We start from the raw sequence: 26,179 nt of genomic DNA, 5'->3' as shown, positions 1-26,179 counted from the left end.
AAATGTGTTTTGAACTGATGTGTTGCAGTGAAAGGGACTATGCGTTCCTCTTTTGTTTTCATAAGCTTTTTTTTCCCCTCCGTGGCTGATTTTTCCACAGGGTAGCTGAGGCGAAATCAGATACCCTGAAAGTTTTATATGGTCAAAGTCTAGGAATAACTGAACCCAGACAGCTCCTCCCAAAATCTCCCCTCTTCTGAGATTAAAAAAAAAAAACAGTCGTCTTGTCACATAAAAAAATGGTTTTCTTTCCCATCGCAGCGGCAGCTCTGCCTCCTGGCTCTCCTAACTGTTTTCCCCGGCGTCTGTTACCTCTCGCGTTCCTCCCCTATTCCACATCTGGATTCCAGGCCCACATTTATTTATGTGACTTGAGTTGTTTTTAAGGGAGTTTAAAGTTCTTAACCATGCACCGTTGGCAGCTGGGCTGGATCCGATGAAGTCTACAATTACACTTTACCATAGCCGGTCACTCTGCAATTACATGTTTGACCACAGAATGTCTTGAAAAGCACAACCCTGCCGCTCATATGGCAGACAGAAATAGACTGGTTTCGTGTCTGGTTGGACTTTTGCCCGGCAGAAACTATGCTGCTTGACTGACGAAGAGATGTGGGCTCGGCTCATTTCAGGCTGGAGCCGCGTCTAGCGAGTTCCAGATCCACAGTGAACATCGCACAGTGGAGACTCTCTAGAGCGAGCGTGCGACCTTACCAGATGGAACAGACAAACTTTGAGAAACTGACAAAGTGCCCTGGTAAGTGTTGCTTTTTTACATGCACTTGCTTTTCTTCTCAAGTGTTTAAGGGATGCAGTGACCCTCTGAACGCAGTGTTCAGTTTATTGGCCAGCATCATCAGCGCGTGGCCAGCTGAGTAAATCATTCATTTTGATATCTGTTTTTCTGTGCATTATTTAAAATGTCTCATGTCTGGTGATAGGAGCCTCAATCCTAGATTCATTAACACTTGTCTCGAATGAATTAGTCACACTCTACAGATGCATTTAAAAACATTGACCTCTCAAATTCTGACTGCTGCTGTTGGGAGGCATCACACATGCGGAGATTCTACCAGTAATAACAGAGCTGGACGAGCAGAAGCGTTTAATGCGCATCTCGAGATGAGCGAAGGAGACTCGAACAAATGCATCCCTGGATTTAAATGGCTCAGGGATACTGTTACTCCCCTCGATCCGCACAGAAAGCCTCTTTGTTTCGTGAGAGTCAGGCCTCAAGACAAACCCACCCATGCAGGCTCGTAGTCAGCACTTTTCTCCAAACCCAAAGTGGAGGGTTGCACTGAATTCTTCTCTTGCAGCTTGCAAAACGTCTTCATAAGCAGTTTTAAAGCAACCGGTACTTCATTGTGGGAGGCGGAAGAGAGCCAAGAGCTCACCATCAGTGTTATGGAGGACAGCTTAGTCTACATTTATATCTACAAATGCTGTTTGAGCTTCTGTTTCGTGCTGTACCAGAAATTGAGTCTGAAAAAGAGAATTACTAAATCAAAGGCAATAAACTAAACATCTGTGCTGAGAAAGTAGGTACTGCGTGGTTTATCCAGAAAGAAGGTTTATCAGCTAAATTAGGTTAAGTCAACTCTGAGCAAGCCAAATAACTTAAGTGTTGTTTCAGAGGCTACAGCTTAAGAGGTATTAAATGCATGATGAGGCTTCAGTAGACATGATATTTTAATGATAAAACATTATGCAATTCAAAAGCTTGAGTTTTTCTCAGATTTCTCTGAGGGTTGGCCATGCATTTTTACAAATCAGCAGTCTATAGGTTAGGTAAATGCTAGCATCAAAGCTGTAGGCTATTGCTAGCATGAATGTCAAGTCATGTCACCAGCTAGAAAGTCCACATCGAACATAAAAATGTTCTAATATAACAAAACAAATACAACATTGCATTCATTTATATTACCTACATTGCTGATGATGTGTCTTTCCTCTGATCAGCTTGTGTGGTTTGACATCAGTCCTTCTCATATTTACTTGTGTGGCCAGACAGTCTAGTCATTACAGCAGCTGCTGAATTAACCACAGAGTAAAGCTGAAGAGTTGAGTCTAGGTGTGTCCAACTCCATAGCTTAACCTTCTTTACAGTCGCAGATAAAATTGATGTATTTATATTGCACAGTACAAATGGTCCGAATGGTCCCTCGTAAAAAATAAGCACACTTTTAAAAAGAGCTTATTATGCAAACTTTAAAGCGACTTTTTACATACAAACATATATATATATATATATATATATATATATATATATATATATATATATATATATATATATATATAGAATCAGCAAATAACAATTAGTTAATTAGTCAACACCTCAAAATGAGTCTATTTCTTTAAAAGCATTACAGAAGTTAAAAGAACAGTTCAGCCAAAAATGAAAATCTCCTGAAGAGGTACTGCTAGAGCTAACACTGACATTTTCTATGGATTAAGTGGAAAACCCAAATCAACACTCAATATTGTGTTTAAAACAGGAAAGTACAGCTGTTGGGCCTATTTCTGCTTCATACTTCGTGCGTTGCTTGTTTGCTATTCCCTTTGTCAAAGGGAGCTTGTGACAACACAAGAAAGGCAGCTGTTTTTATCACAGGTCGCTTGCGTGTGTTTGCCTTCATCCTCTTCGCAGGACTGTCAAGTGACTGACAGAATGTTTCAGTTTCTTTCCCTGTTTCCTCCTACTTTTCATCAGTTCTTACATTCATAACTGAAGCCTATGAATGCGCTGTATTTTGTTTGCATTGCCTTGTGAGTCATTTAAATTATGTTTTCATACTATCATATTTTCATACTTTCCTATGTCATAAAATAAAATCTGGAAAAAAAATGTGTAGTCAAATCTCTTAGAATTAAGTAATCCTCCACACTATATCACAATGTGTTGTAGTAAAATGATTATTAAGTAAATTTCTTAGCAATAAAGCAGTAGAGGACATGCTGCTGATGTTTGTGGCCTGTGAGAATGGAGCGTTGCAGTTCTGTTTGGATATTACACAGTTATTGACTGGTTGGTTAATATATAATTAGAAATGAACAGTGAATGTTGAATTGAATTGAACTATATGTGATGCATCTGTGTGATTTTGCCATGGAAGATTGAACTTTTTCTGTCCCAGACTGACATATCAATAGTGCTAGCCGTGATGACTAGAGAGCACATGGACAGCATGTGCATTTGAGAGTCTAGTTGCATTTCATTCATTATTAAGAGGCTCAAGGTGTTTAGCCGCGTGCATCCCATCTGTTAGATACCTCACCGTTTCAGAAGACGGTGAATGTCTCTGTACCTCTGCAGAGATGTTCCCTGAGTTTGTGAAGACATTAGCATTGACCCTCTATTCAGCTCTTCACACAAATCATCTGCCATCATCTGTGCCTTTGGATGATAGCTGCTTTTGAATTGCTTCATAAAATGGTAAGGCACACTTTTATTCCGTCTATGTGTGTTCTTTTAATGCGTCCCTCTGTCCATCTATGAAGCGAGAAGGAAACACACTTGACACTTTCTATTTCAAATAGCAAAGGATTCTTGTACAGAAAATTGTGTGGTTTATGTGTTGTCATGTAGATGTCAAGTAAAGTGTATCGATGGCTAGTATTATTTCACCTTTTGTGCTCTACTTCTAGACTAGAGGGAGGGTCTCTTTAAATGGTAACCTGACCTCAGTGAGTAATATAACCCGTCTCAGATCTCTCAGGCACTTTATGATGACGGTCTTCAGTGTAAACGGACATTAAGGAAGCAGTTGTTCTTAAATACTTTCATGGAAGCTGCACATATTGTGTGTCTATCCATATGTTTTTGTACCTGTAAATGTTGAATGTATGAATGCCTACATATAAACAATGAGAGCAGGCTGGTCCAGTCAGATGAATATGTGACATCAGTGATGTCCTCTCACTAAGAGCTGATTAACCATCCTGCCCTCCACACGACTCACAGCCTCTCAGCTGAATGACAGCCGCTGATCCACAGCTTCTTCATTTCTTCTGCTTCAACTTCCGTCCGTTTGACAGCCATCTTTGTTGAGTTTTTTCTTATTTGCTTTTTTGTCCTCTTGTTGACAATTGAGGACATGCACTCATGAGCAAATAATACCCGAGGAAGTGTTGAGCTGATGGGCTGCTGCCGGTGATTACGTAACAGAGTGAGCCGTCACCTGCCTGGAAATATATTATTGTGACTTCCAGTCAGTTATTCATTTAGCATACAAAAGTCCTGGGTAATTTGTTATACCAGTTGACACCCACACACACACTACTGTTTAATTCAATAACATCTGCCAGCCTAAGAATATTTGATTGTTTAAAAAAAAAAAAACTCATCTCAGTTACTCATCTCGATACTCCTCCTTTAGTTGTGTGGAGATCACCAGTCAATCACTCAATAAGACCATATGTGTCTATGTGTGATGTTCAGAATCCACAGGCTTTTGATGTAATGATAGCAGAGATGGTATTGAGGTTAATTATCAGAGTGCAGATGATAACTGATCAAACAGTTTGTATTTTATCTTGAATCATGAAGGTTTGTTGCTAACAGAGAAGGTCATTCAGTCACAACATGGTCAGATATCTCAGGAATGAGCTCCATTTAGCCCACTCAGCCATTAGGCTGAAAGATCATGTTAAGATCTTTTTGCTCTCACGGAAGAGCAAGAGAAAAAAGGATGATTACATCCATACGAGCTCCTCATTCTTACTCTTACATATAGTACTTGTGCTGTGTTTTCCGCTAATGCCTGATGTTGTTTTTTTGTGCTAATATATCTGGGACTTGAGTGCTACTGTGGACTTTCAGTCAACCCACTTACTAGTGCTGGAATGCAAGAGCAATGACAATGAACAATGAAGAATGACTCCATAGCTGGAAAAGCATGCATTCAAGTAGTCCCCTGAAATAGATCACGAACACTCGGCCTGCTCCTTAATCTGGTTCTTCTTTCTGGGTTCACATCTGCATGTAGCAGTATCAGATTTCATTTTAGAATAGACTGAATAGACCATAGACTGTGCTCAGGGGATCACTTTTAGACAGGTGAGTGAGATTTAAAGCACACCAAGTATCATATTGTCCAATGCTGTAAGATCAGACAGGTTTATTTGTAATGCACATCTTTACAATGGTTTACAAGAAACATGTCAAAATGCAGATAAGACAATTGAAAATTGCATTTAACCCTAATAGGCTTTTCAGTCATATACTATGTTCTTGGTAGCACTTTAGAATAATGTTTCTGACTTGCTGCATAACTATTAACGCTGGGATGAAGCTGATGGGTCTTTTGTGTGTGTGTTGGGTAGTTTTTTTTGATGTATTGTGTTAACTCTTCCCCTCCCCTTTTATTTGCATCCTCTTCAGGAGAGAATAGCTGTAGCGCCACCGAATTGATGCATTTCGTCTGCAAAATACAGGGTTTTTTATTTAGTCTTAAAAAATGACTGTACTGTAAATCAATTAATTTTATGCAAAGCAAAATACATGGTATGCAATGTCAGTCACCAAGACTAACAAGTGTCACATCAAATTATACATGCCAATTGTGTGTGATGGAAATGCAGATCCTTTGCATAAAATTATTAGATGTCCGATTTGAGTCAAAATCCTGTGGTAGTTATTAATTGCTAATAGGTTCTTTAAACGTTCACTCCACACTGTAAATAATTTTAAGCCAGTTCAACAACAAACAAAAAAAACTTAGTACTAATTTCCTTTTGTTTTTTCTTATTTACTCAACTTTTGAAAACATCAGCTACACTGACTGAAAATAATTTGTCAGTGAAACAAAAAATGTCTAGTTGAATCAACTTAACATTACTAGTTTTCTGGAGACCTGCACCTGCAGGACAACACATCTTTTTAAGTTGTGCCAACTGAACATTTCTTGTCTGCAGGACTGAAATGACAGAAGTTGAGTGAACAAGAAAATACTAAAGGAAATTAGTACTAAGAAATAATATGTTAATGTTGACTTAACACAAAAAAAAATAGTTGGCAGAGGCTTTTTGGATGAACTAGCAAAGCGTTGCTCACAAAACTCATCTTTTTAACTTTATGAATAAAATCTTTGTTTAAGTTGATTGAATGTGTTAAATGTAGTTGCACAGATTATTATTATTTTTTTTTTTTTTACAGATTTTTGCTGAACCAAAAAAAATAAAAATAAAGCAATTTCAACATTTGTCAAGTTGGATTTTTTACAGTGATAGTGTTTCAGTTCAGGTTGTAAGTAATTCCTGCAGAATTTCTTGATAATTCTTTATTAATTACTACACTGTAAAATAAAACTATTTAAGTCAAAATAAATAATTTACCTGGCTGCCTTAAAATTTTAAGTTCTGTCAACTGAAAAAAGTTTAATCAACTTTAAATGTTAATGTAAGTGACAACTTAGATATTTAAGTTGATTCAACTCAAATTTTAAGGCAGCTGGGTAACTTACCTTTTAAGTTTTACAGACCAAATATTTGTGAAGTCAGCTCAAATATCTAAGTTGCCACCTAGTACTTAGCATTTAAAGTCGACTAAATTGATTTGAGTTGACTGAACTTAAAATGTTAAGGCAGCAGGGTAACAAATTTTAAGTTGACTCAAGTTTTTTTTTTTTTTTTTTTTTACAGCGTTCCCTGTATTTTTACCTTCCCTCAGTCTTTGTCTTACATACATGAATTTACCTAATGGTAATGTGCAACATGCTGAGGAGGCACACATACTGTACTGTATTTTGTATTTCTTCTATAAAAAAGTCTAAAATGATTCTGGATTCTGCTTAAACAGTCTGCTGTAGTATTCATAGAAATGCATAGCATTCATCACAAATATCCAGTTGTCCAGAGTACAGATTGTCTTTGAGACTCAAGAATGAAAAATCAGCTTCTGCGACACACAAACATCTAAAACCAAGTCACGTGCTTTCTCTGTTTTTTTCCGTACCATGTACAGCTACCGCTACAATCAAAATAATGCCTAAATCCCACTGTTAGTCATTAAAATATCAAATCACTTGATTTCCAGTGAAATTGGCTCTTATAGTGAAATAATAAGATAATTTTTCATGGCACTTGACATGTCTCTTAAGTGAATGGTAATGGTCATTGACATGCTTGACTTGTGTATCTCAATTTGTATGTTAATGTAGGTGGTTTCAATGACAGCTCTTGAGAAAAAAAAATAGAGAGAGAGCTTTTTAATGGAGACTTGAAAACTGACAACAGTTTTGAAAATGGCTATGGATAACACACAGTGACAGAAACATGTTTTTGTACTGATTTGTCCTGAGACAGCATTAGTCATACTCCAAAGTCATAAATACCAGCTTCCAGCATAGATGAGTAAACTTCAAAGAGTCTTGCTGCAGGATGTCATTTAATGAATCAGAAGGGAGTGCAGGCTTCCACGGTTAGCAGGTTGTGTAAATTGAATAATGTAAATGGGAAACATCAATAAATAGCATGGAATGAGCGCTACTAAAGCCTACTGAGTCACTGATGGCATTCAGCCAGTAAATCAGAAGATAAGACATATTCTTTTGGCATTGTAATAAAATTACAAAGGAGAAAAGGGACAAGACAAGAATAGAACCTCTTCAGTTTAGATCAATAGTGGGAGATGATCCTGGACAGAGTCTTTCAACCACACAGGGACACTGGGAAATATATATGAAACAGTCACACTGTACAGCTGGATATGCAACAGTGTTAATAACACAACATTAACCAGACTTGGAGTGATGCAAGACCAGAACTTCTGTGTCTGACAATACCCTATAGACTCTCATAGTCATAGTCCTGCTGCATGGACTGATGGCTACTCCTCCGCTGATGAGAACAGATGCTCTGCTGCCTCTCAGGAGCCACCTGGCTGCCATCAGTCCCCTACAGAAGAGCCTCAAGTGTCCTGGCCTCCGTCATTATCTGTGGGGGTTCGACTGATTGGGGAAACGGGGGTTGCAGGGCTTGTATGAGGTTGGAATTGGTTCATATTCACATGATGCACAAATATATGCAGAGTTTTGCAAAAAATACATGAATTTACAGACAGAACCCAAAAACAAATATATGTTAGGACTTTCACAAAAAAAAGTCACAAATAAATAAAATGAGAATTACAAGTAAAACAAAAATATGTTTTTGCAAATTCCTGTGCATTTATGGATAACAGCACATATTTTCTGACATTTCTAACTAAATTTCAACCTAAAGGTTGTCTTGACAAACTTTTTTTTATCTAGTTACAAATTGTATTTAGAGTGACCATCTGGTTATTGCTCCGTTGCAGGACAGTGGATGTGATTTTGCAGGACACACGTGAGAGATAAAATCGCTACCATTATCTTCAATTCAATTCAATTCAATTCAGTTCAATTCAAGTTTATTTGTTTAGCGCTTTTCACAATACAAATCGTTGCAAAGCAGCTGTACAAAAAAAAAGTAGGCTACTACAATATATTTAGTAGCTTATTAGTGGTGACTACTGTATGTTAAGTCGATGTACATATGGTATAAATATTAAAAACAGTAATGGTGTAATCAAAAACAGATGATGAACACTAATAGTAATGATTATGTGTTGCAATCAAACTTGGAGAAAAATTGTGTAGTGCTGTATGATGTTTCAAGGCTGGCATCATCGGCGGTCCTCTTAGTCAAGTTTATTTATACAGCGCTTTTTACAATACAAGTTGTGTCAAAGCAACCTTACAGTATTAAAATAATAAGATAAAATGTCAATAAAAGTGCAAAAGTTCCATATTGCAGCAAAGTCAAATTGGAGAGGACTCATCTGGTTCCCGTGGCCTTGTGCCGGTGGCCGTTTAGGGTAGGAGTTCTTTCTGATGATCTGTCCCTGGGGCTCATCTAGTTGACACGGTATCCGCTGACATTCGGCTGTAGGTGTTTATCCACCTCTTGGTATGGACTGGATCCGGGGGACTGCAGTGACCATCTGATCTGGGTACGGACTGGATCTGGTGGCTATGGTGACCTGGGAATAAGAAACAAACAGACTAATATTAATGTAGATGCAAGAGTTCCAAGTTGCCACAAAATCAGATTGGAGAGGACTCATCTGGTTTTCGCAGTCTTGCGTCGGTGGCCGTCTAGGTGATGGGGTCTTCACTGATGATCTGTCTCTGGGGCTCATCTAGTTGATGTGGTCTCTGCTGACATTCAGGGCTGTAAAGGATATCTCTGGGTGCTGATGGGTACAGACTGGATCCGGGGGACTGCAGTGAACGTCTGATCTGGATACATGATCGGTGGCTACGGTGACCTCGGAATAAGAAGGAAAGATACTAGTATTAGCGTAGATGGCATTCTTCTTCTGATGCAACGAGTACATCAGGTGTTTTGGGAAGTGTCCCTGGTTCCGGTTGACCTAAATAATGCAGCCTAACAATCCTTTAACGGATTTGGATTGGGAAATGTATTAAGTGTAGGCCAGGTTAAAGAGATGGGTCTTTAATCTAGATTTAAACTGACAGATTGTGTCTGCCTCCCGAACAGTGTTAGGTAAATTGTTCCAGAGTTTGGGCGCTAAATGTGAAAAGGACCTGCCGCCCGCAGTTGATTTTGATATTCTAGGTACTATCAAATTGCCGGAGTTTTGAGAACGCAGCGGACGTGAAGGACTATAATATGATAAGAGCTCGCTCAAGTACTTAGGAGCTAAACCATTCAGGGCTTTATAAGTAATTAGCAAGATTTTAAAGTCTATACGATGTTTAATAGGGAGCCAGTGCAGTGTTGACAGAACCGGGCTAATATGGTCATACTTTCTGGTTCTAGTAAGAACTCTAGCTGCTGCATTTTGGACCAGCTGGAGTTTGTTTATTACGCGTGCAGAACAGCCACCCAATAAAGCATTACAATAATCTATCCTTGAGGTCATGAACGCATGGATTAACGTTTCTGCATTTGACATCGAGAGCATAGGTCGTAATTTAGATATATTTTTTAGATGAAAAAATGCAGTTTTGCAAATGCTAGAAATGTGGCTTTCGAAGGAGAGATTGCTATCGAATAGGACGCCTAGGTTCCTAACTGATGATGACGAATTTACAGAGCAGCCATCTAGTATTAGACTGTGTTTTAGGTTATTACTTGTAGAGGTTTTAGGTCCAATAATTAACACCTCTGTTTTTTCAGAATTTAGCAGTAAGAAATTTCTCGCCATCCAATTTTTTATTTCAACTATGCATTCTGTTAGTTTTCCAAATTGGTATGTTTCACCGGGCCGCGAAGAAATATAGAGCTGCGTATCATCAGCGTAACAATGAAAGCTAACACCATGTTTCCTGATGATATCTCCCAAGGGTAACATATAAAGTGTAAAAAGTAATGGCCCTAATACTGAGCCTTGAGGTACTCCATACTGCACTTGTGACTGATATGATACCTCGTCATTTACTGCTACGAATTGATGCCGGCCAGATAAGTACGATTTGAACCAAGCCAGTGCACTACCACTAACGCCAACATAATTTTCAAGTCTATTTAAAAGAATATTGTGGTCAATAGTATCAAATGCAGCACTTAGATCTAGTAGCACTAATAGAGAGATCCACAATCAGAAGACAGGAGAAGGTCATTAGTAACTCTAATAAGAGCAGTCTCAGTGCTATGATACGGTCTAAAACCTGACTGGAAATCCTCACAGATACCATTTTTCTCTAAGAAAGAACACAATTGTGAGGACACTACCTTTTCTAGTATCTTTGACAGAAAAGGGAGATTGGAAATTGGTCTGTAATTGTTTAATTCATTTGGATCAAGTTGAGGTTTTTTAATTAAAGGCTTAACAGCCAGTTTGAAGGTTTTGGGGACATATCCTAATGATAATGACGAATTAATAATATTCAGAAGAGGATCCATGACTTCTGGAAGCACCTCTTTTAGTAACTTAGATGGAATAGGGTCTAACATACATGTTGTCGGTTTAGATGATTTAATAAGTTTACACAGCTCTTCCTCTCCTATAGTTGAAAATGCATGGAATTTTTCCTCAGGAGATCTATAGCATATCTGATTTGATACTGTAGCGGATGGCTGCATAGTTACAATTTTATCTCTAATACTATCTATCTTGGTAGTAAAGTAGTTCATAAAGTCGTTACTGCTGTGCTGTTGGGAAAACTCAACGTCTGTTTGTGCTTTATTCTTCGTTAATTTAGCCACTGTATTGAATAAATACCTAGGGTTATGTTTGTTTTCTTCTAAGAAAGATGAAAAATAGTCTGATCTAGCAGATTTTAGTGCTTTTCTATAGGATATGTTACATTCACGCCAGGCTGTACGGAAAACCTCTAGTTTTGTTTTCTTCCAGCTGCGTTCCATTTTTCGTCGTGCTCTCTTCAGTGCGCGAGTGTGTTCAGTATACCACGGCGTCGGACTGTTTTCCTTAATCTTTCTTAAACGCAGAGGAGCAACTATATCTAAAGTGCTAGAAAAAAGAGAGTCAATAGTTTCTGTTGCATCATCAAGTTTTTCTGAGCTATTGGATATGCTGAGGAATTCAGATAAATCAGGAAGATTACTTACAAAGCAGTCTCTTGTGGTAGAAGTAATGGTTCTACCGTATTTATACCGAGGAGTTAATTTTACAGATTTAGTTATCTGGAGTATACATGAGACTAGATAATGATCTGAGATATCATCACTTTGATGCAGAATTTCAACGCCATTTACATCAATTCCGTGTGACAATATTAAATCTAAAGTATGATTTCGGCAATGAGTAGGTCCTGACACGTGTTGTCTAACCCCAATTGAGTTCAGAATGTCTATAAATGCTGATCCCAATGCATCTTTTTCATTATCAACATGGATGTTAAAATCACCCACTATTAAGACTTTATCTGCGGCCAACACTAATTCGGATAGAAAATCAACAAATTCTTTAATAAAGTCTGTATGGTGCCCTGGTGGCCTATATACAGTAGCTAGTACAAGCTTCACAGGAGATTTAGCATTAATACTTGTTTCTTTGGATAATGTTATATGGAGCACCATTACTTCAAACGAGTTATACTTAAAGCCCGTTCTCTGGGAAACACTGAACATATTGTTATAAATTGTGCAGACACCTCCCCCCTTACCTTTTACACGTGGCACATGTTTATAACAGTAATTTTGGGGGGTAGACTCATTTAAAATAATGTAATCATCTGGTTTTAGCCAGGTTTCTGTCAAACAGAGCACATCTAGCTTATGATCAGTGATCATATCATTTACAAAAAGTGCTTTCGTAGAAAGTGACCTGATGTTTAATAAGCCAAGCTTTATCATTTGTTTCTCAGTATTATGTACATTTTTTATTTGTTGAACATCAATTAAATTGCGACTCTTAAATTGCTTTGGAAGTTTATTGTATTTTCGAGCTCGGGGAACAGACACAGTCTCTATAGTGTGATATCTAGGTGAAAGGGTCTCTATGTGCTGAGAATTAACTGATTTCTGTGACGTGAGGCGGCTAGCAGACGGTCGGTTTAGCCAGTCTGTCTGCTTCCTGACCTGGGCCCCAGTGAGTCAAGTGCAAACACTAAGACTATGTGCCATATTTCTAGACAGAAGAGATGCTCCACATCCGGAGGGATGAAGACCATCTCTTTTAAACAGGTCAGGTCTGCCCCAAAAGCTTGTCCAATTGTCTATGAAACCTATGTTATTTCGCGGGCACCACTTTGACATCCAGCCATGGAGTGACCACAGTCTACTGTGAATCTCGTCACCACGGTAAGCCGGGAGGGGACCAGAGCATATTACAGTGTCTGACATCGTACTTGCAAGTTCACACACCTCTTTAACATTATTTTTAGTGATCTCCGACTGGCGAAGTCGAACATCATTAGCGCCGACGTGAATAACAATCTTACTGAATTTACGTTTAGCATTAGCCAGCACTTTTAAATTTGCCAAGATGTCAGGCGCTCTGGCTCCCGGTAAACATTGGACTATGTTGGCTGGTGTCTCTATTTTCACGTTCCGTACAATAGAATCGCCAATTACTAGAGCACTTTCATCAGGTTTCTCAGTGGGTGCTTCACTGAGTGGGGAGAACCTGTTTGATGTTCTGATCGGAACGGAAGAGCGGTGTTTTGACCCGCGACTATGCCGTCTCACAGTCACCCAGTTGCCCTGCTGCACGGGCGTTGTTACCGGAACCGAACAATTTGCATGACTCCCTGAGCTAGTCACATCCAAAGCCGTATCTAAGTCCCTCACATTCTTACTATCCTCCATTAAAGTTTGGATGTGTGTCTCTAGTTCTGTGATCTTCTCTGTCAGCCTAGCTATTTCCTTGCATTTATCACATGTATAAGACTCACTGCCGACAGAGATAGATAAACTATACATGTGGCATGTGGTGCACACAACAACAGCAAGAGAAGAAGCCATTACTCACCGTTTATGTAGAAAGGACCCAACTTACCACTATTACTTGATGAGCACTTGAAGAGCGGGATGGGAGGAGGAACAACGGAGTAAATAGGATGTAAAAGGAATCGCGATTTGCAAGCTAATCGATTAGCGGAATGCTAACGCGTTTCAGATCGTGGTTTTGAAATAAAAGCGAACAATCAGCGAGAGAGAAAGGAGAGCGGTAGCATGCGCGAATGGAGTAACGTTACGTGTATAAAATGTAAGCCGCAAGTGGCAAGCTAGCTAGCTCACTGCACTCACGTTTAACGGGTAAAGTAAGCGGTCAGATTAGTGTGACGGATAATTTCACAAGTCTGTTGAGAGTAAAACTGTTTTTAAATACTTTAAACAGCAGAGAGTAATAATTAGATAGAGATTTCTAAAGAAAAACAAGCTCCTGAAAGCTACAAATTGTCACAAGGAGGAGTCAGAGACGTGCGGATCCATTTGCAAGGCTTTATTAGAATAGTCAACAAGCAGGAGTAAACGCCAGGAAACAGGAACAACGTAGGTAATCCGGGAAACAGTTCAATAATCAAGCAGTGGTCGCAAATGGCAGGCAGCAGGAATCAATAACGGGGTACACAGTCCAGAGTCATACACAGGCAATCCAATCCAGAGAAACACGCTTAGAATAATGACCATGGGAACAATTAGACTTCGCAAGGTGGCTGTGTGTGAGAGTGGCTTAAATGCAGTCAGTAAATGTGAAACAGGTGTTTGCAGCAATCAGATCAGTGGGAAATGAGGAACAGATGTGTGCAGTGATTGGTGCAGTGGCTTATGGGGATTGTAGTCCATGAAGTGTGGTGCAAGAGTTCATGAAGACAGGGAAGACCAGATACGTTACATAGCCCCTCCGCAAGGAGCGGCTTCCAGACGCTCTAACCACCTTAACAATCTTGAGGGTGGTGGAGCGGAGGCGGAACAGGGGGAGGGATGGAGGGCCAGGTCCATGTAGTGGTACTGGAACCACGAAATGAGGCGGAGCCGACGGAGGGAGAAGCCATGGAGGAGGAAGGGTTGGCTCCTGCATGGGGCCGACCGACGGAGGTAGAGCCGGTGGAGCCCGAGGCGGAACCGGAGAGTCGATGGTCCTGGGCGACACAGAGGATCCGGAGGGCCAAGGCGGAACCCAAGGCTCTGGCGACCCCGGCGGAGATGGAGGTCCGGAGGTACGCAGCGGAGCCGGAGTGACAGAGGATCGAGGCTGTGCCCACGGGAGGGAGGAGGTCCACAGAGCCGGCAGGACAGAGTGACGAGGCGCAGCCGGAGGAGTAGAGTCCAGAGGCGAAGGTGGGGTGACGACTGACCGGGGCGGAGCCGGAGAGACGATGGAGCCCGGAGAAGCTGTTGGGCCGACGGCCGACAACGGAGACGAGGGAGCACAGAGCCGGGGTGGAGCCGCAGGGTCGGAGGACCGAGGTGGAGTCCAGGACTCTGAGACTGGAGGTGATGGTGAGGGGTCCTTCAGTCTGGACACCGATGGCGACTGGCAGTCCCACGGCAAGTCCTCTGCCACGAAGGTGGGATGGGGGTGAGTAGAGGGACTGTCAGGAGACAGAGGTGGCAGGACTGGAGCAGCAGGGAGGGTGGGTGGGAACAGTCCATGCTTGAGCTCCGTGACCAGAACCGGGCAGACAGGAATCTCAGGACGACTGGATGTAACCAGCGGAGTCTCTGGAAGGCTGGGCGGAACCAGCGGAGGCTCTGGAAGGCAGGGCTGAACCAGCGGATTGTCTGGAAGGCTGGGCGGAACCAGCGGAGGCTCTGGAAGGCAGGGCTGAACCAGCGGATTGTCTGTAAGGCTGGGCGGAACCAGCGGAGTCTCTGGAAGGCTGGGCGGAACCAGCGGAGTCTCTGGAAGGCTTGGCGGAACCAGCGGAGTCTCTGGAAGACTGGGCGGAACCAGCGGAGTCTCTGGAAGGCAGGGCTGAACCAGCGGAGTGTCTGGAAGGCTGGGCGGAACCAGCGGAGTCTCTGGAAGGCTGGGCGGAACCAGCGGAGTTTCTGGAAGGCAGGGCTGAACCAGCGGAGTGTCTGGAAGGCAGGGCTGAACCAGCGGAGTGTCTGGAAGGCAGGGCTGAACCAGCGGAGTGGAGCGGAGCTCTTGTGAAGCGGGCTCTGGACGACGCTCTTGTGAAGCGGGCTCTGGACGACGCTCTTGAGGAGCGGGCTCTGGAGAACTGGACGACCCCAGCGGAGATTCAGGAGGGCTGGGCGTCTCCAGCGGAGACTCTGGAAGAGCAGGCTCTGAGCGAGCGGTCACTGGAGGGCGCTCTGGCGGCGCAGTCACTGGAGGGCGCTCTGGCGGCGCAGTCACTGGAGGGCGCTCTGGCGGCGCAGTCACTGGAGGGCGCTCTGGCGGCGCAGTCACTGGAGGGCGCTCTGGCGGCGCAGTCACTGGAGGGCGCTCTGGCGGCGCAGTCACTGGAGGGCTGGTTGGGAGACCAGCTGCTCGAGCCGACAGCAGCGGTGGGTCCTCCACGCTAGAAATTAGCCTTTGCCACCCCGTGGTAAAGTGTGGCTGCTGTGGTTCTGGGCTAGCAGACCTCTTGTGCTGTGGCTCTTCTAGAACTCTCACAGTAAGCGGAGAGCCGCATAACACCAACGCATAATTCATAAAGTCCTCCACCGAACACTTAAATTCCCCTCCAGGCAACAGCGATTTAATGGGTTCATTGAGTCCAAAGCGGAATAAGTCCCTCAGCCATACTTCATCATAAAAAGGTACTTGAAGTGATAACCTACGAAACTGTAGTACATAATCCTCAATGGGAAGATCTTCCTGTCGGAGGAGCAGAAGTTGGTCGACTGGGTCCATGTTGTGATGCTGGTGGTTGAATAAAGCCGCTGGATCCGGGTGTGGCGAAGTCTTCTGTCACAAGGAGGAGTCAGAGACGTGCGGATCCATTTGCAAGGCTTTATTAGAATAGTCAACAAGCAGGAGTAAACGCCAGGAAACAGGAACAACGTAGGTAATCCGGGAAACAGTTCAATAATCAAGCAGTGGTCGCAAATGGCAGGCAGCAGGAATCAATAACGGGGTACACAGTCCAGAGTCATACACAGGCAATCCAATCCAGAGAAACACGCTTAGAATAATGACCATGGGAACAATTAGACTTCGCAAGGTGGCTGTGTGTGAGAGTGGCTTAAATGCAGTCAGTAAATGTGAAACAGGTGTTTGCAGCAATCAGATCAGTGGGAAATGAGGAACAGATGTGTGCAGTGATTGGTGCAGTGGCTTATGGGGATTGTAGTCCATGAAGTGTGGTGCAAGAGTTCATGAAGACAGGGAAGACCAGATACGTTACACAAATACAGAGAGCTAAAAACACAAACCAGACCGCAACGCAGCAAAACGCAGCAAAAACTTAGGGGTTGGCATCATCTCTTCTTCTGAATCCAGGCTGAATCTTGTGTAATTCCTGAATCTTGTGTAATTCCTAGTTACCACGGGATGGAAATCCTGTGGCAGAAACAGAGAAACAAATAGAGAAATAATTAGCGTAGCTGCTGTTCCAACCAAGCAAAAATGATGTGTTTAGCCCAAGCTGAAGAAAATTAATGTGCATTTGATCAGATGTAACTGAAGTACAACGTTATGAGATACATTATGTGAATGCTTGGCTAAAGAGATGAGTCTTTAATCTAGATTTAGACATAGAGAGTGTGTCTGAACCCCGAACATTATCAGGAAGGCTATTCCAGAGTTTGGGAGCCAAATGTGAAAAGGCTCTCCCTCCTTTAGTGGACTTTGCTATCCTAGGTACTACTAAAAGTCCAGAGTGTTGCAAAAACTCTTTATCTGAAATCTAATTTTTTTTTAATACTATTTACATTGGTTGGAAAGCCAATTGGCGATCATGCTGGACAATAACGTTTTAAATTGCTAATAAGCTTTAGTAATTGTCTCTCTGAATGACACTTCAAGTGATACAATGTAATTTACTCTATGGGACCTATTCAGTCTGCTAAATGTAATGCAATTTATTTATTTATTTATTTTTTGAGGAGTTTATTGAGGGAAAACTCTTTAATAATGTTGAAGGTGTCTGAGTAAATTTTGGTTTGACTGTAAATACTCTATAATACTATAATCGGAACAAAGTGCTGGTTTGGTCTGGCCAGAGGAGAACTGGTGAGACTTTTTGTTTTAAGTGTTTTGTGAGCTCTTCATGATGGCCTGCATTCAATCTGTGAATACTGTGTTTGGTAGGTGCTATGCTGAAGTGAGGAGGACGCCGTCAGAATGGCCACGCCGCAGAGTTCCAGACAGAGCAGCTATTCCTCAATCTCTGGAAAGATGTAAGTGGACTTTCATGCCTCATTATCTCTTTGAAATTAAGTCATTAAAAAATAAGCAAAAGAAGTATATCACTAAACAGTCCTTGGTGGCTGCTACTTGGTCCACCTTTATAACCATAAATGCAGGTGCCGCTGTTTGTAACTGGACTGTGTTTGTTTGTTTACGGCACTTATTTACCTGTAGCGGTTAATGAATCAGATGTCCTGTGCATTGACAGAAAATGGCTTTCTTACAAAAAAAAGTGTATATAAAGAGGAAGTAGAAACAGAAGCAAACAGTGCAGTAATAGGTGTTGTTGAGAGAGAGACGGGCTCAGATTGCAGGTCAGAGTCAGTCATTACCTGTGTGTGTTTGTCTCTGACAGTAATCACAACAAAGTTTCTCATAACCACATGCCCACAACATCATTTGTTGTTGTTTGTTTTGTTTTGTTTTAATGTGGTCTGCCTCACACATTCAAACACGCATTTCAATACCATAGCACTGTAAAAAAATGAAAAAGAGTATTATTTTACAATAAATTACTGTAGTCCGAAATTGATAAACTAGAATATGAAATAAGCAAGTTGCCAGATTTTGATTCTTAGCATCTGAATATGAAGGTTTTATTTTAACATTATTTAAGTATGAAGATAACTTATTTCATAATCAGATGTTTGTGGATGGATCTTTCACAATAGTGAAGCAACTGCTGAGATACAAACAAAACAAAATACATACAAAACACAATAAAGGTAACACTCAAAACACACAACACAAACAAAAAATTTACCCAAATATATATTTTTTTTCACGAAAATACTAGTTAACTTTATTGCATTGGACTCAAACTTCCTGGCTTTGTTTACACAGGGTATAAGTACTTCTCATACATTTTTGTGGGTTTTATTTCACCTAGTCACACTTGTGATGTTCCCAGTCAAAAATGACCAGATTCCAAACAATTGCTTGTAAATCTCTCATTATGCTATATTACTGATAAATGGCTGGCCATTTTTGACAAGTGTGACTTTTTGCAATTTTGTACAAAATAAAAGCATTTAAAAGCAAACTTCCCTATTAAACATTAAAGCACACTTAGTGTGATAAACAGTGAACATTTTTGTCATTTTTTATCTCATATTATGAAAATTATTCATAAAAAAAAAAAAATTCATTCAAAAAACAAGGTGCCTACTTTCTGATGAATGAGGCCTACGATTAATCAGATGCAAATAGAAACACAAAACCAGTCCTAAATACAAGAAAGAAAGTTGACAAAAAGATTGAATCCAATAGTTGGTGATAACATGGCATGATGAGAGATTTATAAGCAATTGTTTGGAGTCCGGTCATTTTTTACCCAGGAAAACAACAAGTGTGACTTTTTGCAATTTTGTACAAAATAAAAGCATTTAAAAGCAAACTTCCCTATTAAACATTAAAGCACACTAGTGTGACAAACAGTGCCAATTTTTGCAATTTTTTATGTCATATTGTGAAAATTAGTCATTAAAAAAATGTTTTCACTGAAAAAATGAGGTACCTACTCTCTGAGGCCTATGATTAATCAGATGCAAATAGAAACACAAAACGAGTCCTAAACGAAAGAAAACAAGTTGACAAAAAGATTGAATCCAATATTTGGTGATAATATGGCATAATGAGAGATTTATTGTTTGGAGTCGGGTCATTTTTGACCGGGAACATCAAAGGAGTGACAGGAATCCGAACACAACCAGAGGGTTAATAATAAATCTACAGAGAATAAACACAAGGAATCCAGGAGCAGGGGGTGTTTGTTAAAATTCTGAGAATGCAGTTAGATTTCACACTACTTTTTTACACTGATATATTAAGCAGGGTTAATGTGTCGATAATGGACGAAGCATATGTGTTGGTTGGAGATGGTGGGATATAAGCCAAGCAAAAACATTGCATTTATTCAGAATGCATATTCAAGCATGCAAATATAAATCTATATTGATGTGCTCATGTGAATGAAGACAATAGCCTGAACTGAAGCCCGTGTGATTTACGGCTGGTCGCTCCATCAGACAGCAGGTGGAGGTTTAGCAGGAAGTGAGCGTGATGTGTTCAGCAGCTCATTCATGTTCACGGTGAGGCTGAATCATTGTTGAGTTGAGTTTGCCTTCCACCCCTGATGAACAATTAGCATTGCACACGCCAGCAGTTTGGACAGGTGCTTTACTGTGCTCCACTGGTCTTTCCATCTGTTTACACGCACACAAGATCTAGCTGTGATATAACAGGACACGCCTGCACGGATATGACGTCATCTCACTTGTTTCATCTGTGATGTCACTCAAAAACAGGCCGAAAAACTCAGAATATGATTGTTTCAATATGTTAATGACAAACAGGAAACGCTGTGAGTCAGAACTTCAGGATGCGCATGAATAATACAGGAGCTTCTGCTGACAGCGATCCAGAAGCATCTTCCGTTTGACCAACAAGTGAAGAAATTGACATGAAGATTCAGACTTTTTCTCCATATTCATCATCACTGAGAAGAAAATTCCATTTTATTCTGAAAGATGGAACATTTCAAATGGTAAACATAGACACAATGTCTGACAACAGCGGATGAATTATTGATGTCTGTTGGGAAGAAACACATGCTTTAATCGGCCAGGATGTGGAGGTTGTAGGTGGATTGTGATACAATGCTCTTTTTATTTTAAAATCCAAGCGTAAGACAGGAAATAGAGGGAAATATTCAATTCTATGTATGTGTAGTGTGCTTTCTCCTTCATAGAGAGTATAGACTCTTACACCTGAGGGAGAACACTAAAGGTAAGGGTGGCATATGAAGATGCTTTAAACTAATGTATAAAATATTGAAGCCGGCTTCCAGATTCACAATCATCCTCCATTTCTTCTTGGGCAATTATAAAAGGTTTTTGATAAAATGTGTGACGTATCCTCTGAACTTCAACAGATAATCATACACTGCCGCTCAAACGTTTGGATTAAAAAAAAAAAAAAAAGACACTTGTGCTCATCAAAGTTCCATTTATTTTATTAAAAATACAGAAAAAAGTAATATTACGAAATATTATTGCAATTCAAAGTTTTTTTTATTTTATTTTAATATACTTTAAAATAGACTTTCTTTCTGTGGTGCAAAGCTGAATTTTCAGCATCATTACTCCAGTCTTCAGTGTCACATGATCCTTCAGAAATCTTTCTAATATACTGATTGTCACGTATCTGGTCTATCTCATCATGAACTCTTGCACACACATTCTGGACTTCAATCCCCATAAGCCACTGCACCAATCACAGCACACAGCTGCTCCTCGTTTCCCACTGAACTGATTGCTGCATACACCTGTTTATCATTTACCCACATGCATTTAAGCCACTCACCCACACAGCCACCTTGCGAAGTCTTATTGTTCCTATGGTCGTAATTCTAAGCGTTTATCTCTGTGTTGGATTCTCTGTGTATGACTCTGGACTGTGTACCCCGTTATTGATTCCTGCTGCCTGCCATTGCGACCATTGCCTGTCTATTGAACTGTTTCCTGGATTACCTACGTTGTTCCTGTTTTCCTGGTGATTACTCCTGCCTGTCGACATTTCTCAATAAATGCTGCAATTGGATCCGCACGTCTCTGACCCTCTCTGTGACAGAAGACTTCGCCGATACAAGGATCCAGCGGCTTTATTCGTCAGCAGAACGACCACCCAAGAATGGATCTATCAGGAGGACTGTCCAATCCAGTAAGTTTGCTCTGCTCCATTTTTCAAGATGGCCGCCCCATCGAGGATTATGTGGAGAAATTCATTGCTTACCTGGCACCTTGCGATGAAACTATGCTCAAGGAATGTTTTTGGAGCGGATTGGACACTGAGATCAGTTTGAGCTTACCTGAGGAAGACCCCAGTTGGACCCTCACACAGTATATAGACTTTGTTTTGCTGTTTTGTGATTCTCCATTTACTGTGGGTGAGGTTGAGCCACAGCACAAGATGGCTACCGTCAAACCAGAGTCTCCGCCGCCGGAGCGCCCTCCAGTGACGGCGCCGCCAGAGCGCCCTCCAGTGACTGCGCCGCCAGAGCGCCCTCCAGTGACCGCTCGCTCAGAGCCTGCTCTTCCAGAGTCTCCGCTGGAGACGCCCAGCCCTCCTGAATCTCCGCTGGGGTCGTCCAGTTGTCCAGAGCCCGCTCCTCAAGAGCGTCGTCCAGAGCCCGCTTCACAAGAGCATCGTCCAGAGCCCGCTTCACAAGAGCGTCGTCCAGAGCCCGCTCCTCAAGACAGCCTTCCAGAGACTCCGCTGGATCCGCCCAGCCTTCCAGAGACTCCGCTGGTTCCGCCCAGCCTTCCAGAGACTCCGCTGGTTCCGCCCAGCCTTCCAGAGACTCCGCTGGTTCAGCCCAGCCTTCCAGAGACTCCGCTGGTTCCGCCCAGCCTTCCAGAGACTCCGCTGGTTCCTCCCAGCCTTCCAGAGACTCCGCTGGTTCCTCCCAGCCTTCCAGAGACTCCGCTGGTTCCGCCCAGCCTTCCAGAGACTCCGCTGGTTCCGCCCAGCCTTTCAGAGACTCCGCTGGTTCAGCCCAGTCTTCCAGAGACTCCGCTGGTTCCGCCCAGCCTTCCAGAGACTCCGCTGGTTCCGCCCAGCCTTCCAGAGACTCCGCTGGTTCCGCCCAGCCTTCCAGAGACTCCGCTGGTTCCGCCCAGCCTTCCAGAGACTCCGCTGGTTCCGCCCAGCCTTCCAGAGACTCCGCTGGTTCCGCCCAGCCTTCCAGAGACTCCGCTGGTTCAGCCCTGCCTTCCAGAGCCTCCGCTGGTTCCGCCCAGCCTTCCAGAGACTCCGCTGGTTCCATCCAGTCGTCCTGAGATTCCTGTCTGCCCGGTTCTGGTCACGGAGCTCATGCATGGACTGTTCCCACCCACCCTCCCTGCTGCTCCAGTCCCGCCACCTCTGTCTCCTGACAGTCCCTCTGCTCACCCACATCCCACCTTCGGTGCAGAGGACTTGCCGTGGGACTGCCAGTCTCCATCGGTGTCCAGACTGAAGGATCCCTCACCATCACCTCCAGTCTCAGAGTCCTGGACTCCACCTCGGTCCTCCGACCCTGCGGCTCCACCCCGGCTCTGTGCTCCCTCGTCTCCATTGTCGGCCATCGGCCCACCAGCTCCTCCGGGCTCCATCGTCGCTCCGCCCCGGTCAGTCGTCGCCCCACCTTCGCCTCTGGACTCTACTTCTCCGGCTGCGCCTCGTCACTCCGTCCTGCCGGCTCTGTGGACCTCCTCCCTCCCGTGGGCACAGCCTCGATCCTCTGTCACTCCGGCTCCGCTGCGTACCTCCGGACCTCCATCTCCGCCGGGGTCGCCAGAGCCTTGGGCTCCGCCTTGGCCCTCCGGATCCTCGGTGTCACCTAGGACCATCGACTCTCCGGTTCCGCCTCGGGCTCCACTGGCTCCACCTCCGTCGGTCGGCCCCATGCAGGAGCCAACCCTTCCCCCACCATGGCTTCTCCCTCCGTTGGCTCCGCCTCAGTTCGTGGTTCCAGTACCCCTACATGGACCTGGCCCTCCATCCCTCCCCCTGTTCCGCCTCCGCTCCACCACCCTCCAGGTTGTATTATGTGGTTAGAGCGTCTGGAAGCCGCTCCTTGGGGAGGGGCTCTGTCACGTATCTGGTCTATCTCATCATGAACTCTTGCACACACATTCTGGACTTCAATCCCCATAAGCCACTGCACCAATCACTGCACACAGCTGCTCCTCGTTTCCCACTGAACTGATTGCTGCATACACCTGTTTATCATTTACCCACATGCATTTAAGCCACTCACACACACAGCCACCTTGCGAAGTCTTATTGTTCCTATGGTCGTAATTCTAAGCGTTTATCTCTGTGTTGGATTCTCTGTGTATGACTCTGGACTGTGTACCCCGTTGACGATTCCTGCTTCCTGCCATTGCGACCATTCCCTGTCTATTGAACTGTTTCCTGGATTACCTACGTTGTTCCTGTTTTCCTGGTGATTACTCCTGCCTGTCGACATTTCTCAATAAATGCTGCAATTGGATCCGCACGTCTCTGACCCTCTCTGTGACACTGATTCATTATCATTATCAAATAATTTATTTGGAACCTGTGATACTTTTTTCAGGAGAACAGCATTTATTCAAAATAGAAATCTTTTCTTACAATATATGTCTTTACTATCACTTTTTAACAATGTAACATCAATTTATTGTTACAAAAGTATTCTATTTTAAATAATGCTGTTCTTTTTTAATTTATTGATCAAAGAATCCTAAAAAAGTATCACAGGTTACCAAAAAAATATTAAGCAGCACAACTTTCCAACATTGATAATAAATCAGCATATTAGATTGATTTCTGAAGGATCATGTGACGCTGAAGACTGCAGTAATGATGCTGAAAATTCAGCTTTGCATCCCAGGAATAAATTATATTTTAAAGTATATTAAAATGTAAAACCACTATTTTAAATTGCCTTTAACATTTTTCCCTGCATTTTTAATGCAGCCTTGAAGTCTCCTTTAAAAACCTTAAAAATATTACCGATCCCAAACTTTTGAGCAGCAGTGAGTGAATGTGTGTGTGTGTGTGTGTGTATATCCAGAGGCATCATGAGTGTAGATGTATGTTCGTCTCTCTCAGGTGTTTTTACTCTGTAAATGACTCTTAGCAGAGTGCAGTGAATGATTCTGACCTCACTGTACACAGGAATAAAAGCGCAGCACTTTCTGACCCATCAATGGGTGGAAATGTAAATATTTGTGGTGGAGAGCAGCTTTTCCTCCACATTCATTCAAATAAACCCATTATCAAGATGATCCATTCTCAAGAGGCCTTTCTCACAGAAATTGTTTGTGCAGGTCGATACTTTGTTCAAAATGGCCAGCTGTAACACACTGTAATAATATAGCAGTCGTTTTTTAACATGAACAATAAGAAATCTGTGTATATAATTAGGCATTTTAGAGCTATTCCACTTTATCATTTTCCATTTGTGCAGCATGAAACTATTACACATCACATGTGAATATCTGACGTTTTCAAATAATAAAAAACAAGGATGTGGTATTAGTGTAAATGCACACAGATTTTGTTTTTCAGTTTTGTCTTCAGCACACAGCGCCAGTACAATCTGTGGGACGTCGCATTGACGTTTGTTTCCTGTTCCACTCGTTCTCTGTGTGACACTGATTAGATCACATCGCCGTAGTGTAGGTGGAGAAGGACCGCTCTGGGAGAATGATATAACCTGCTGCGAAACACACTGACCGCTGTTTGTGTAAGTTTACACTGAGGGACGTTCACATCGAATGTGCAACAGAACCGAACACTGTCATTAATTAGACCTCAGTTGCGAGAAAGAAGAAAACATTTGCTTGTTTATAATGGTAGTATGTCGTACAATTATCTGCAATATTTTTTGTTTTAACATTTATCTTACTATGTTGTTTAAATACTTTTTTCTTATTTGTAAATCATTTCTAAAGTTCTAGTAGAGTAGAGTAGTAGTAGTAGTAGTAGAGACACTTTTTTAGCTTTAAAAATACTTTTAATGATTATCTAGAAATGTATTAAACTCTTGCCTCTGGTCACATCAGTCCTGACCTCAGCACTGACCTCAGGTCAGATACAGTGTTTATAATGAAGCACAGGAACCACTATAACTGGGAAAACTGGGGATTTCTGTGTGTCTCCGCATTTTTCTGACTTAATCATCACCACTCTGTCCTCTCTCTGCTTACTTTAATTGGTTCTTCTGCCCTCATTTACTGGTGTTTGTTAACAGTACATCCACGTGAGTACAATTAGTTTAGCACGGATGAGTGTGTTCTGTGGAGCTCCTCAAATGTTTAAATAGAAAAGCTTTCTAAATTCAACATTAAAATCGTGCCTGTACCTACACTTTTGTAAAACCCCATACCGATGCACAAAACATATACAGTATGTCACAAAAGTGGATACACCCCTCACATTTCAGCAACCATTTTAGTATATCTTCTCAAGGGACAATGCTATCGAAATGAAACTTGGATATATTTTAGAGTAGTCAATGTGCAGCTTGTACCTGTATAGCAGTATAGATTTACTGTCCTCTGAAAATAACTCAACATACAGCCATTATTGTCAAAATAGCTGGCAACAAAAGTGAGTACACCCTAAGTGAACTTGTCCAAAGTGTGAATATATTGTGTTAGCACTACTGTTATCTGGCACTGCCTTCATCATCCTGGGCATGAAATTGACCAGAGCTGCAGGTTGTTGTTGGGATCCTCTTCCACTCCTCTATAATCACATCACGGAGCTGCTGGACGTTAGACACATGCTGCTTCACCTTACGCTTATGGATGCCCCACAGGAGCTTAATAGGGTGCAGGACTTCCTCAGCAAGGCAGTTGTCATCTTGGAGGTGCGTTTGGGATC

General features: G+C 42.2%; 1 protein-coding gene across 1 annotated transcript in view; it reads left to right on the top strand.

The window, feature by feature from the left end:
• The first annotated feature begins 513 nt into the window (after positions 1-513).
• LOC141301839 (protein inscuteable homolog) overlaps positions 514-26,179 on the top strand; it is a 44,762-nt gene continuing 19,096 nt past the window's right edge. Inside the window, exons 1-2 of the mRNA XM_073832036.1 lie at positions 514-757; positions 17,663-17,751. Of these exons, the coding sequence (XP_073688137.1) occupies positions 17,696-17,751 (56 nt within the window). The 5' untranslated portion in view covers positions 514-757; positions 17,663-17,695. The remainder of the gene's footprint in view (positions 758-17,662; positions 17,752-26,179) is intronic.

The sequence above is a fragment of the Garra rufa genome, chromosome 25 (assembly GCF_049309525.1).
Source record: "Garra rufa chromosome 25, GarRuf1.0, whole genome shotgun sequence".
Taxonomy (NCBI): Eukaryota; Metazoa; Chordata; class Actinopteri; order Cypriniformes; family Cyprinidae; genus Garra; species Garra rufa.
This window is presented reverse-complemented; position numbering and strand designations above follow the sequence as displayed.